Consider the following 16,339-nt stretch of genomic DNA (forward strand, 5'->3'; position numbering starts at 1 on the left):
TAAATAATGGGGTATAGCTACGGAAGCAAATTAAAACCACCAGTGTTCTTATTCAAATACCAGAGAAATATGGTAACTACTATTACTGATATATCTTACTTAATACTCTAAATCTTAATTTTTTTTTTTCTGAAGACATTTTGCTGAGTAAGAACTCACACAAGTAAACCTTTCTCATTAGTCAGAATCTTTGTACTCTGTAGTTCTATGTGCTATGAATAATACTGTTTGAAAAGTTGATGAGGATAGAAAGAAAAATTGAATTCAAATATTTTTAGAATTTTCTGGTGCAGCATATAGACATTACATCAGCAGCTTTGTATAAAGTTTCTTACACTGTACCATACTGGGATTATACATCTTATTACTTTTTTTTGAATGGTTATACTACAACGTATGCGGTTTCAAAGTCTATGAATAATCTGCGTTAGCTTAATTTATGTGCATTCGCTTAATTTATGTGCGTATAATTTTGGAGGTATGACTATCTTATGAATAATACATATGCACATTTAAATCTTTAAAGACCCTAGAACTAATGTAATTGTGATTCTGTTTAAGTAATCAGATATGCAGTTTTTTCCTAATAATGAAAAAAAAAACCAAAAACTGGGAAAAGACACTACTCCTCACATGCACTCTCCCACACACACATCTATTCATCTATCAATCTGTCTTTCTATCATCTCTCTGTCTCACTCTGTGTCTGTCTCTATATCTGTATCTATATATATCTATAATAAGTATACACATATACACACACATATACATACATATATTTATGTATTCTTAAATCCACAGTTTTACTCCATGTTTGTCTACATTAGGGAAATAACGACATGAACATCTTTGCTTCATTTTAAAGCATTTATCTAAAATAACGATACAATAAAATTAAATCTAGTATTAAAATTTATAACAAAATTTATGAAACACTTGAACATGTTAATTATTTATTTGTATCTGTCCAACTTTATAAAACATTCAACTTCTGATTTTTGCTCAATAGGCTTTAATGATCCACTGAATGAAATTGTTACGCTGAAATCTCTTATAGCTCAGTATTTTCTTTTCCATTAATATAAAAAAGGCACAAAATATAAAAGATATACAGCTCTGAAAAAAATCATTTTGGTTTGTATTTTATTCTCTTCTGCTAATGTTAATTTAAAACAATGATATTAGATTAAAATTTAAAAATTAGCCACCTCAACACCTTAACTGAGAGAAAGGAATCTTCTAGGGGTTAACTAATTGCCTGTGTATTTTGTCTAGGTGTTGAGGGAAAGCTAAGAGAATGAAGGCTCTAAATCCCCAGTGGAAGCATGATATGGCGAAGCAGAGCTGGTGCTGAATTGTTCTCTCTGATGGCTCTATGGGAGTGGATAGCACTGAGTCTTCATTGCTGGGTTTTAGCGGTTGCTGCTGTTTCGGATCAGCATGCCACAAGCCCCTTCGACTGGCTCCTCTCTGATAAGGGACCTTTCCATCGCTCACAGGAATACACAGATTTTGTGGACAGAAGCCGGCAGGGATTTAGCACAAGATACAAGATATACAGGTATGAAGCAAAGGGAAAGCAATTACAGAAATATCATCCTTGAAGGTTGTGTATAAATAAGTTTCTCGAAGGGAAAGTTTCAGATGGGAAAGAGTTATTATCAGAAGGGTTTACCCTTTACCATGCACCATAGTAATGTTTTCTTGTTATTCAGAAGTATTTCTTATAGATGTAATATATTACGATAAAAATAGATAATGGTGACCACTTGTCTATCACTCCCAAAGTTAAGCATGTTACACTGCCTTAAAGTAAATGGCAATGTACTTGGAAGCTGAGTTTCTTATTTTAAATAGGCAAAATTTTGAAGTGAAATTTTAAAAATTGCTTTTCCTTTCTACCTTATACAATGCTATGTTACCTTTTTCAGCCTAAATGGAAATGGTATCTTCTACTAGTCACTGAGAAGTTGAGTCACCTCATCCTTTTTTACCTGAAAGGTAATTGTATGTTCAGAAGTTAAAGGAAACAGCAATGGAATAAAAACAAGTAGCAGATAAATAAGATATGATAACAAAGATAAAAGAAATGGACAAGATTAAGATATAAGATCTTTAACATTTATCAAAGTTCTATGCTTAAAATCTAAATAAGTTACACAAAAAGAGTAATATATTAAATCCAGCAAAAGTTGCCTGCACACCTGATGTCCCGTGAATACATTAAGTAGAAGAGTGTACAAGTGGTTGCCTGATGGATTAGATTATATTGATCTATGCCATGATCAACATTTTATATGAATTTATTACTTCAATTTGTTTATTGGTGATAGACTTTTACAATTCCTAGTTATTGGTTTAACATTTATGAAGAAGCACATTTGTTGTGCATTTTTGTGTGTCTGTATCTATGTAGATACTCCTATATACATATTTTATTTTATTCTGTATGTGCACCAGAGGGCACTCTGCTTGTTTGCCTGTGGTCATTTGTACAGCATTATGAGAAATTTATAAATCCTATCAGCAATGTATATTTACAGAAGAGACTGAGTGTCTTGAACAAGTTCCATGAAGCATCTACAATTATTGTTTTGCCTTTTCAAAAATAAAAAAAAAATCTCTTATTCCATGCAGCCATAAAACTGTCATAAGCCTAATGAAAAGATTTACTCTATTTTTTAAATAAATGAAATGATGAAGCCGGGTGTGGTGGCTCACGCTTGTTGTCCCAGCACTTTGTGAGGCGGAGGTGGGTGGATCACCAGGTCAAGAGATGCAGACCATCTTTCAACATGGTGAAACCCCGTCTCTATTAAAAATACAAAAATTAGCTGGGCGTGGTGGCACGTGCCTGTAGTCCCAGCTACTCGGGAGGCTGAGGCAGGAGAATCGCTTGAACCTGGGAGGCGGAGCTTGCAGTGAGCTGAGATGCACCACTGCACTCCAGCCTGGGTGACAGAGCAAGACTCCATCTCAAAAAAAAAAAAAAAAAAAAAAAGGAAAAACAAGAATACTACAGTTTTTCTTTCTGAAATGCAGCAGAAATTGTCAACATTTTATGATTCTGGGTTCATTTATTTTTATATGTGTTTATTGATTTAGCCAGTTTTTCTTCACAGATTGTGTGAAGCTACCTGAATTTAGGATTGTAAAGATGTGTTAGATTTTAGCACTCTGCAAGAAGATTTTTAACACTCTGCCAGACAAACTGATGCCAGCGCATGTCTCCATGATTTATTGGCATCTGTATCTGAAGGTCTAAGGTGCTGTCTTACGTGTGATTGTTGTGGTTTAGCTTATCAGTCAATGAGCTGTGAGCTGCAAACATGGCTTGACATGTTTTTGTTTTTGTTTTGGGACGGAGTCTCGTTCTGTCACCCAGGCTGGAGTGCAGTGACACGATCTTGGCACACTGCAACCTCTGCCTCCTGGGTTTAAGCGATTCTCCTGCCTCAGGTTCCCAAGTAGCTTAGATTAACAGGCACCCGCCACCGCTCCCAGGTAATTTTTGTATTGTTAGTAGAGACGGAATTTCACCATGTTGGCGAGGCTGGTCTTGAACTTCCGACTTCAAGTGATCTGCCCGCCGCGGCCTCCCAAAGTGCTGGGATTACAGGAGTGAGCCACCGCGCGTGGCCAGCTTGACATGTTTTTGGAGGTGCTGGGTTGAATGAAAGAGGCATTATTTGGATAACAGATGTTAAAGGTAATGAACAAAAGTGCTTTGAGGTTTGTTTGCAAAGCTTATATATTGTTTGGTTTTTATGCAACTCACTTCCTGGAGACCTTCATTAGCTCTGTGCTACTTATCCTTCCTATGTCTTTACGTTTGTGGCTTGAATAAACATGTAAAGATATTAAATCCATTTATAAACAATGGAGCTAGGTTATAACGTCTTATAAAACCGTTTAAACATTGCAAATGATGCTACGGTTATTGATAGTTGCTATAAAAAGAACAATATAATTTATTCATTAGAGTTCCTTTAGTTTTAGTAAAGTGAGTTTTTGTCTTTAATATTTGTCTTCAAAAACAATTTTTAGAGGGTTCATCTTTCATTAATGTTTGCCATAAAATATAGAATTTGTGAGTACTTAAAACACACAGATGGAAAATTAGTGCTTTCCGTATTTAAATACTTGATCATCAACACATTCTTGGGGAATATTGCATTGACATTGTTTCTGAAAGGCACTAGTTACAAATGTAAAACATATCAAACCTGTTAAAGTAATTAGGTCAAATCTATTTTCACATGTGTTTCTTCATTTCTTCCTCTTCTCCAGCAACATATTTTTATTTTCACTCCAAATATAGAACAGCAAGGACACAGTAATCAAAAATTGCTAAAATCATAGCTAGGGCTAAGATTTTTAAAAATTGTCATCATGTTTGAAAAGGTGTGTTTTTGTCAACTATAACTTACTTTTATGTTTTTAAACTTGTGTATATTTAAAGTTATTTACAGAATTTGTATCTGAAACTACATTAAGACTTAAAAGATGATTAATTTGTGGGTTGGTCACTGAGTTGGAAGATTTAGAATGAAGTAACACATAACTTGTTATTTGGACAAATATTATAAGCTAGATTTCGAACTATTTTTCCCACTATCCTCAAATTGGTTCCTGAATAAAATAATAAGGCATTTTGAAAAAATTGCCTCATTTAAAAAAATAAAGGTGTTTCTAAAAGTGTTTTTAGTTTCAGAAAGTGAGCTATGCCTGGAGAAATTTTGTCTACTCTGCTACATGGAACAGAGGGACACTTGGCCCCTTAGTAAGCTGGAACCTTGTGTTTGCAGTTGTATTCTAGAAACACTATCCCTCAGGCTGTAAGCCTGTCAGAATATGTATAATTTTTTTCCAGGCCATGGCAATCTTTATTCTTTTAATACATTAGAGGATATCTAGAAAAGGGACTCATTTTTAGTGGCTCAAACTTAGATGCAGTTATCTTGAACCACTAATATGAGTTCTAAGGTCATAGGCTGGCAATTTTCATTACCATAAAATAAACATTTCACATATGTAAATCTTCAGATATGATGACTCAAAACAAAAATTTTTTTTTTTTCTTTCCCTAACTTCTACCATTCTTTGGTTAACCACATGTGTAAGTGAATTATGGGAAAATGATATTGATTTTCTTATAATTTTTCAAAATATTATACAGACATGTCATATTATCACAACTTGGTGTCCTTCTTCAGAGCACTCAAATAATGCTCCAAATTTGAGAACAGGAGACAATTGAGATGAATGCTGTGCCTTTCGAGTGTTTTTAGTCATGTTCCTTGAAAAAAATTATATTTAAAAAATGACCAATGAAAGACAAGATTGTCTAAAAAAAGTTAAACCACTATGTGGTCACTTCATATGTGACAGGATTATAATGAAATCTTGTGTGGGAAAGAGTGAACTTCTGAATAAATGTTTCTTTATATGGGTATCCATATGAGAAAAGCAGAAATTTAATCCTCTCTTCTTAACATATTTATAAATCTATTTTATATGGAAAAAGGATCTCAATAGGAAAGGCAAAAATATTAAGTTTTTAGAAGAAAACAGAGAAAAAAACTTCATAATTTTGGGATACATAAGAATCCATTTAAATACAAGTTATTAAGAATTAAAATACAAGTATTTTGCATCAGGAATAAGAATTGGACAAGTATTTATTGATAAAGAGTTGTTTTTAAGAATATACAATTTTCTATAATAAAAACTATGAGGATTCTGGTTTAAAATGTCTTGAAAGTAGCAATCCGGATACAGCTCACTTCAAACTTCCTATTAAAATACTATATTAATTATCAGGAGGGAAAATGAAAACTCGTAACAACACAGAAAATTATAGTTAATATGTAACTTTCTGCCAGAATATGAGAGGCATTTAAATAGTTATAAGCTTCTTATAAGTTATAACACTAGCAAAACATATTTTAATACTTCAGATGAGCAAGCCCAAATGCCTCAACAAAGCTGGCACTTACCCTAAATACAGAAGGGAGCTGTGTCATTACCATCAGCTAACTACATTACCATCAGCTAACTACTCTGAAGCCCAGAGTTAGATCCTAATAGGAACTTTGCAGCTCCCTCTCTACGACAGATCCTACCTTGAGATGTAGCCACAGTCAAATGATCTCTCTCTCTCACTATGTTCGGAGTTGGTACATGGCAAGAATGATGTGGTAGGAGGATATCAAATAAGGATGCCCCATGTAATATTTGAGACATAATTAAATAAAAAAAACCAAAGAAACAGAAAATATTTTTGTCTATTTAAATTTTAATGTATTTGTTTGCCATGTATTTTTATTTGCTAAATTTGGCAACTCTAGAAGGGAACACATGAGTACTAGTATTAATGATTACATATCTATGACAAAGAACAAGGACTTTCAGAAGTAAATTAGGAACAGTGAGAGGAATAGCCTTTAATGTAGTTAATGTTGTTTCCCCTGGACTTTCTTGTTCAGATTGTCAGAGAAATGAATGTCAGGGTAAATTCCGCCTCAGCTATACACTGATAATTAAGCCCAAACCACTATACATCAGTGCACTCTCCTGCAAAACAAAGAAAGAATTGGAGACACTGATCAATACATGCTGTTTCAGCAAAATCTACATATTGATAGAGCCCTCTCTATTCCACATGACAAATAAAATAATATAGTAATATACATAATACACGCGCGTGCACACACACACACACACTATAATACAATAGCACCTTTGACTGGTAGTATGTGACAGTTTGAGTATCATAGTAGGGAGACCATGCTTTTATCGAAGGAAGAAGGTAACAAATTTTGTAAAATAGTCAAACGAAAGAAATAAATATCTTAAAGATTTAATAGAAGAGATTACCTGTTCATGATCCTTCTCCCTGATATACACATACACACACAAGCACACATGAATGCTTAGTCTCTTCAATAGATTGTAGGAAATTGTGGTATCTCTAAAAACAGAGGAATATATGGTAAGAAAAAGATAGGGTGAAAATAAAAAGGAGTTTGGAGGATGTGATAATAATGCAAATAAAATAAAATGTAGCAACAGAAATGAAATTCACACTAAAAATTATCACACAGAGTTTGGTGAAAAATAGTAAATATTGTTTTAAAATTTCAAGGAAATGTTAAAATATGATTCTTGGAAGAGGCAGTATTTAACAATAAAGATAACTATTAAGTTTAAGTGACCTAGGGTTATAAACTCTGATAATATAAATAAATACTTAGAGATCTGAATTTGAGTAAAACCTTAGAAAAATTAAGCAAAACTGAAATTCAAATTTATTAATATTTCCATTTCTAACCAGAAAAATTAAGTTTCAAATATTATTGCTAACCTTAACAATAACAACTTGCAGATGTAAAAAGCATTATGTGTATTTTGAAAATTTCCTGCTACATATAAAGAAAGACATATCAAAAGTTTAAAAATAAATGAAAATGATAGAATTATCAAACTTGAAACCAGGTGACCTGAAAAAACAAAAATATAGCAAATGTAATAAGTGTAAACATTTCCAGCTCTAAAAATAATTATCATAATCAGACTTAAACATTTCTTTGAATATGCTACTTTTAGCAAAGTTAACTGAGATAAAATTAGACCCAACATAAAAAGTAAAAAGATAATCAATTTTCTTAAATGCCATATAACACTATATAATGAATAGTAAGTTATACATAGATCTTCTAGGAGAAACTAAAACACACACACACACACACACACACACACACACACATAATTGTCAAAAGAAACTTTAATCTGCCATTTTAAATTTTATGGACGAAATAGACCACACACCCACAACACATCCCACAAGTGTAGGGGTGATAAGAAAAAAAGATTGTTTAAATATAGAATTTAATACAATTGTACTGATATACAGAATTTTGAGCATTAAATATGTAATATGCATCTTAAATATGGTCATGGAATGTATACTCAATTTGACTTTATTCTAATCCACAAAGAAAAATATTAACATAATAAATTAAATATATCCTTGTTTTCAGAATTCTCAAAAATCTTAAGAATGCAAATTTAAAACTAGATATTAAGAATAGAAATTTAAAGAAATAAATTTAACTGTTTCCTCAGAAAACTGAAAATTGAGTTTTAATGGTACTAAATATTGTTTTATTTTCAAAAGATATTCAATACAATAGGAAATTCTCTCATATTCCTTCAAATTTAAGTAAAAGAAAACACATTAAAATTTAAAAATGTAAAATAGGGCTGTAATTATTTTAGGATGGTCTTACTTTTTTAACATATACAAATGCACACTAAAAAGACTACAAGTATTGCACCTAAATGTTTGAGTTATTTCTTGTGTAAAGTTTTATAGGTTTTCCCTCACACTTTTTTGTGATGAATATGTGTAAATGTTATGATCAGGAAAAATATTAGCTGTTATTAAAAACATTCGGATGAGCTGTAATTTATTTGAAAAGTCATTTGCAAGTAACTAACAATGAAATTATGATTTACCAGGGTTATTTAGGAAAAAGTTAAAAATAGAGTTAAAATAATGAAACATAGTTTCTCCTTTTAGCCTTAGCACTAATTTTTAAAATAATTATAATTAAACATATTCGTATGTGAAAGACAGACTATAACATAAGTCAGAAGTGTTTGGGGATCATATCTATATGTTGTGTATATATACACAGAGAGAGCTATAGGGAGAAAGAGGGACTGCAAAACGTGTGTGTGTACGTACATATCTATATTTTATATGCATAGTGCAAAAGGTGTGTGTGTACATATATATCAAACAATATTTAATTCCAATCTCTTCCCCTTTTGTAGTCTGGAAAAGGGAAAGGGATTGGAATTATTTCTTATTTAAGAAATTAAAAAGGAACTAATACATCCTATTTCTAGTATATAATAAGCTATTCACAAATACATATATATAAGATATTCAAAAATGTTGGTTAAAAATTACAGTGTGTATATATATATACTATTTTACACTATTTATATATAGGGTAATAGTCTGGACTATATCTATCTATCTATCTATCTATCTATCTATCTATCTATCTATCTATCTATCCATCCATCCACCTATCTATCTAGTCCATACTAGAAAAGGAAAAGAGATTGAAATTAAATATTGAATTTTCATTATGTAATTGGTGCTTTCATGTTATCTTATTTAATCCTATAAATAGCTGTAATAATTTCCATTTTACAGATTCAGAAATAAAAACGAAAACATGCTGAACTTTTGTTCGCCCCTCATATCCATGAATTTCTCTTTCATGTATGATATTGCACTAAAATCACCTTCTAACTTAAATTATGAATACGTGGAAGACAGAACTTTTCCCTTTCTCTGTTTTATTTATTTAATTTTATACATTTTATTTTTTTATTTCTATCTTTCTGTCTTTAATTTCCTAGAGCAAGCCAGTTGCTCAACCATCAAAGGCACTGGCTTTGCATTTGGATATGCTGGATTTAGAGACCAGTGCGCATCCCAATGAAAATATTTCCTCTGTACTATAAGCAAGGAGGCGTGTATTCTTTTCTGTCTTTGACAAAACGCAACTGTATTCACTCAGGTTTGTAATTTAATTTCTCAGACCTCAGTCTCCTCATTTGTAAAAGTAAGGCTGCAATAGATCTCTATAGATCCTTTGAGCTATAAAGTTCTATTTTTTGGCTATCAAAAGCAAAAGGAAACATCAGAACAAATAGATGTAAAGGATTAAAACAAAAATGTACTGTGGTTAATTCTTATAGCTACATTTATCTCCAAAAATCACTTACAAATACTTCTTTATAAATAGTATATAAGAATCTCTTATACCTCTTATATTTTTTCTTTGTGTGTATTGGAACATAAATTGTGTAATTTTTATCTTTCCCCCACCAATCTAATTTTTTCCTATTTCTTGTATGTTATATTGAAGAAGCTATAGTAAGAAGGAAGCTTTTTATCCTAGTTGGTTGGTTTACTATAAATCACTACACTGTTAACACACTTGGTGCAATGATAAATTAAGAGGAGTATTCTAGGTAGTGATTTTAAATAATAATCAAAATACATTCATAACCAAAACCATTTGAATACATGTGTTCAACGATATTGCTATATCTCTAATTTTGAGATTAAACCATATAATACATTTTAATTTTTGTTACTTAATTATAACTCAGATCTGAAATATACAGTTACCATTGGGAAAATTTCAGTCTTCTGACTATATTGCAGTCAGAAGTAATATAGAAATATAAAGAGTTTAGAAACTATAATCCACTGTCAGAAGAATCAGTTCTTAATGAGAATTGTGCATTATCTTGTTACTATAAATTAAAAAGTTGTGCTTTTGTAATTAAAACAATTTACAAGTAATAATTTTTAGTTTAATAGTGTATTCATGTTTGTTACTATTATAATGACAAAATAAACAAGATTGCTAGTTAACACAATTATTTACAGAATAGAAAACAACAATTATGATGTTTTGGCATTTAAAAAAATACTTTATTTGATTATTTTTCTCTATCTAATACCATTTTGCCAAGCACTCTAATTCTTCATTTTCATTATCTCTGTGGTCTTCTTCCAAGTGAAACTGCCAGAGTTATTAGACTTGTTCTCTTTTGTTTTCACTCTGCTGGAGCTTTTGAATTGCTAATATTTATTTTTTTAACGAGCACCATTCCAAAAATGTGAATTTGAAAATTAGAGGGAAAAAAACTGGGTTTTAACACTTTGAAGGGTTTCTTGATGTTTTTCTTGAGTGTGTGTGTGTGTATGCACGTGTGTACTTAAATGAAATTTAATGAGAAAAAAGTGATTTGCATTATGATGTTTCTAAGTTACAAAAGATTCTAAAATTACATTCATTATGTCTTTTCTGCTTTTATATAAAAATAAAATAGCAATGCTAATGACAATATTTTTCAATCAGGTTTAAATAAATTAGTCCTAAGATTAAGTTAAAATATTATCTTTCATTTTAATAAGCATCTGTCAATACAGGTAAAGATTAGACCCTCATTTTCCAATTGTACTTTTAAAATTAAAGCTGAAATGTGTACTGAGTATTTATGGTTTATAATAGATATTAATTTATCCAATATCCATAGTTAGACCAATCTTTATAGAAGTAGCAAGTTTTTCGGTTTTTTAAAAATTTCCCTGCCTGTTTTTTAATTTCCCCAAAGTATATTTTTTAACTTCCCTATAATTTTCAATAGGAATTATAATTCCATAATGTGCTTTAGGATATAATAATTATCTGATAAAATTACGTCTCTAAAACAGTCTTACACCAATTAATTAGTAATATTTATTCATGAACTTGCTTCTCTTACTGACGTGATATGTGATAATATAAAAATGTTAAAAAATATTGGTTGAAAAAAGTTACACATAGGACGTACATATCTTATTAAATATTCCATTCATTTATTTCTCCAAATTTCCCAGTAAACAAAGGCAATATAAAAAGCTTACTATTTTTGGCAGGGCGCGGTGGCTCACGCCTGTAATCCCAGCACTTTGGGAGGACAAGGTGGGCGGATCACGAGGTCAGGAGTTGGAGAACAGTCTGGCAAATATGGTGAAACCCCATCTCTACTAAGAATAGAAAAATCAGCTGAGCATAGTGGTGCGTGCCTGTAATCTCAGGTACTCGGGAGGCTGAGGCAGGAGAATGGCTTGAATCCGGGAGACAGAGGTTTCCGTGAGCCAAGATCGTGCCACTGCACTCCAGCCTGGAGACAGAGCAAGACTCTGCCAAAAATAAAAAATAAATAAAAATAAAAAAATAAAAAAATAAAAATAATAGTAATAATAATAATAATGAAATAAATAAATATAAAAATAAATAAATAAAAAGCATACTCTTTTTACATAAACCTAGGAAATATATTAGTAAGCCTTTTTATTTTAAATGTATAAGCTAATAACTGATTTTTAGTATGAAGAAAAGTTCTCTGAAATTTGAGGGAAGAGACTTTATGCCAGTGAATAGTTTGTAAACTTGGGAAACAGCGTTTGTACACAAAAGAAGAAAATTAGATTTAAACAAAACATACGCCACTAAAATTCATTCCAGAGACGAAAGAGATTGTTTATGGGTTTTGTTTTGTTTTGTTTGGGATGGAGTTTTGCTCTTGTTGCCCAGGCTGAGTGCAATGGCGCCACGTCCGCTCACTGCAACCCCCTCCACTTCCTGGGTTCAAACGATTCTCCTGCCTCAGCCTCCGGAGTAGCTGGGATTACAGGCATGGGCCACCGCCCCCCTCCCCGCCCAGCTAATTTTGTATTTTTAGTAGAGACAGGTTTTCCCCATGTTGGTCATGCTGGTCTCAAACTCTCGATCTCAGGTGATCTGCCTGCCTCCGCCTACCAAAGTGCTGGGATTATAGGCGGGAGCCACCGCCTAGCCGACTGTTCATGTTTTACAGCAAAGTTCCTGCCGAGGTTCCCAATCAGGTCTGTGTACAGAAAGACTGAAACTTGCTTAATTCAGGTTGGTCATTGCAGCTGAGTCCTGTTTGGTTGATATAAGCTGAGCCTTGATTGGCCAGGGTAGGTAAGTTCTGATTGATTGGCTTCCAAGATCCAAACTAGAAGTCGCTGTCAGACCTTTCAAACTGCTGGTGGTGTGGTTCACTTCTCGGTTTATCTTGGCAAGGATAACAGACATTGGTTTGGCTTGATTGCAGAAAGGGAGGTCCTGTGATACTTTTACAACATCTTTCTGGGAATGAAGAGTCCGTGACCCACTGCTCCCTCATGCAGGTATGACTGCCTGGTTCTGTTTCAACTTTGAACACCCCAGTTTGCCAGGGTGTCCATTTTGTTTGCCAGTAGAGGAGATACTTTAACCTAGGGAAAGGGAACGCTTTATACTCTTCAGGTCCTTTTAAAAAATTCTCAGCGTTCTTTGAATATTTTCTTTTAGTCAAGATACAGAAGGCTGGCCAGGCGCAGTGGCTCACGACCGTAATCCCAGCACTTTGGGAGGCCGAGTAAGGTCAGGAGTTCGAAATCATTCTGGCCAGTATATTGGAAACCCATCTCTACTAAAAATATAAAATTTAGCCGCGTGCGGTGCTGCACGCCTGTAGTCCCAGCTCCTTGGGAGGCTGAGGCAGGAGAATCACTTGCATCCGGGAGGCAGAGTGTGTAGCGAGCCGAGATTGTGCCATTGCACTCTAGCCTTGGGCAATAAGAGCAAAACTCCGTCTCAAAACAAAACAAAACAAAAAAGGTTACAGAAGGCTTCCACAATATTTGAAAGTATTTCACTAGTTTATTGTTAAGGCACCTATAGGTCAAACCCGAAAGTATATACATGTACACACATGCACTCACGAAGAAATTACACACAAAGTAACCACACACGCTTGAAGAAAATACACAAAAAGTAATCACACACACGTAAGTACCTTACTTGTTTTATGTAAATCCAATTTTCTTCTTTTGTGTCCAAAGTATGTTAAATACTTAGGCGCGTGTGATTACTTTTTGAGCCTTCTCCCTTCATTTACACATATGTGGAATCTACCTATTTTCTTCTCTTTTGAAATAGTTGAAAAGAGTCAAAGAGAATGGCCTGGGCTTTGCATATCCTTATTGTGACAGACAGTTCCCTGGCTGCTCATTTAAATAGATATTAGTAGCTAACTAATTAAACTACCTCTCTTGTCAGCCAGAAATTAACAAAGGCTTAAAAAATTAGCAAAATCTCTGTTTTGCTGTGGCCTTATGTGCTGACGGTCTTATCTGAAAGACACACACAACTATTTCCCAAAACAGAATAGAAAATTAGATTTAAATAAACATACCGCATTAAAATTCATAAAGTATTTTCTCATGAAATGTAATCTTTCAAAACTTAACCATTATAGGAAAGTAAATTTTTAAAATACGACAATAAGTTTAAGACTCATAGGAATACATTTCCATGTTTATCAATTAAAAAAGCAAACAGACTATAATCCTTTTTTGCAGTGATCTTTTCAGGATTTAGGTTTTTTTTTTTCCTCCCAAATAAAACCAAAGATTGAAAATGACATTAAAATGTAGCTACTGAAAGCAATGATGTTTAACTCATGCTATCTGATTCCCATTTATAGTATAACTGTCAAATGATCATCTAACCATTCTTTAAATGTTTCAAATTACTGGGAACAAACCACATTCCAGGGTGTACTTTTCTAATCCTATCCCAGTTCTATCTCTTCAATGTTTAATCCAATGATAGCACTCAGACTTCACATTATTATTCTCTTTTATTGAAGTACTATTAGGGAGAACTAGATTCTCCTACTCTTGAGAGCATTGCATGTGTTCGTATCTCATTAAAAATAATAATAAAAATATATTTGACCCATTTGAGAAATCTGTCAAGAATTTTCTTTTCTTGAAAATTATACTGAAACATACTGGTTTATTCAAAATATGCACATTTGAAAGGAATAGTTCCTATGTATTCATTTGCATCACTGACAAATATCTTAGAATAACAATAAAAAAGTATCCTCAATTAAATAATGAGAAATCCTCCAATAATTAGATAATTTTCAGCTTTTTGTGTAGGTACAAAGCCCTTTATGGAAATTGCAAAATTCCAAAGCTTTGAAACTGGATCATTTTCTTTTAGCACATTTTGCTTTGAAACTTGCCCTGATTTTGACAGATGTGAGATATAGTTTTTATTTTTGTATTGAATGCAAAATAGTCACCCTGTATTGCAAGGATGCTGATGTACTTGATTATACGTTACTGTCTCACATTCCATTGAAAATATTACATAAGATACACTGTGTGTTCCTCATTTCCCTCTAAAATACGGAAAACTCTGAACTCTGAAGCACATTTGACTTCAGGGGCTTCAGATACAGCACTGTGACCCTGTATTAACTTCTAGGTTTTTTTTTCTAGCTTCTCTATTATGATATTATATTTGACCATGTCAAATGTTGCCATAACATTCAAGTATTTTACAGAATACTGACTGATCTTATAGATCTGTTAGTTTAGCAGTCCCACCTAAAGAGAAAATAAGTGAATTTCACGATTTGTTTTTTTTCTTTTAATCTAACTTTTTAGCCTATAAAAATACAATCTAGGACGTCCTTTTCATTTTTGTATATTAAAATTGTATTTTAAAAGATATATTAAAATTGTATTTTAAAAGATTTCAATTTTTTTATTAGAATTGTTTTCTCATCAGTACTTTGCAAATGTTTACTTAGGTTGTGACTTCATAATCCTCATACTTTATTGATAAGTTTTTCAATCTTTTATTTTCCAGTTGACTTTTAACTTAAGTTAAATTATTTATTTTTGCATTATGTCAACTTAATCCAGCTCGTTTGGACTGGACAGGTAAAGACAACACATAGTTGGATAGAGAGATAAGTTGATATTGTAGAACTGAGGTTTCATGCTTTTATTGACCATTTATTCTTTGTAAAAATGTACAAAATTTTATCAGCCCTCTGTGTCTTTGAGTCCTCATCTAGTAAATGAAGATGACAGGGCATTCTCTAAGTTTATTTCTCACTATGGCATTCCATTAAAATTAAGTTTTACCGGTCACCTTTCTGACATAATCTATTTGATAATGTTGATATATAGAATAACATCACTGTGTATAGAAGTTAAAAGTTTCTAAATATGCCGTAGAACTGGCTGCAGGTTTTATTTCTTTAAGGTCAATACTTAAATTGTTTTGAGTATAATTTTGTGATTTACATAATTATATTGAATGAACACTGTGGCTTAATATAAAGATATCAAATATTTCTAATTTCTAAAATTCATGTGTAATTTTTTTCAAGATAAATCCTATTTGCTTTTAAAAGGAGAAACTATTTAAATAATGCAAGAGATATGAATAAAACTTATCAGATGATAAAGAAATTTCCATTGTTGGATTCCGGTTGATTATATTTTTAGCAAGTCATGTGAATGGATTTTCTTTTATTTTACAAAAATTACAACTACCTGTTTCCTATAATCAAACTTTATACAATCAATGAATAGATTTTATACTACATTATACCTTTCTCAAAATCTGATTTTTGATAACTACTGGAAGAAATACAGTCTGTTATGTTAGCATATCTTATATTAAAGTGGTTATTCAAAGTATTGTTCTGTGAAAACTAAAGTACTATGATTAGTTCTTCCCTTTCAGTCAAATCAAAATAATCAAAATGAGAATTTAAAAATTTGCCAACGACATGGGAACTTATAGCTTGAGACCTGTTTTTGCCATTATTTAGGAATGCTTTATTATAGGAAGAAAATTTATTATTGATATTATAA

At 32.1% G+C, this 16,339-nt stretch overlaps 1 protein-coding gene across 3 annotated transcripts in view; it reads left to right on the forward strand.

Annotated features, from left to right (window-relative positions):
* Positions 1 to 16,339, forward strand: part of BRINP3 (BMP/retinoic acid inducible neural specific 3) — a 397,925-nt gene that overhangs the window by 22,003 nt on the left and 359,583 nt on the right. For all 3 annotated transcript variants that reach the window (XM_003893381.4, XM_009191377.4, XM_009191381.4), the window contains exon 2: positions 1,276 to 1,561. In XM_003893381.4, the coding sequence (XP_003893430.1) occupies positions 1,326 to 1,561 (236 nt within the window). In that variant the 5' untranslated portion in view covers positions 1,276 to 1,325. The remainder of the gene's footprint in view (positions 1 to 1,275; positions 1,562 to 16,339) is intronic.

The sequence above is a fragment of the Papio anubis genome, chromosome 1, assembly GCF_008728515.1.
Source record: "Papio anubis isolate 15944 chromosome 1, Panubis1.0, whole genome shotgun sequence".
NCBI classification, from domain to species: domain Eukaryota; kingdom Metazoa; phylum Chordata; class Mammalia; order Primates; family Cercopithecidae; genus Papio; species Papio anubis.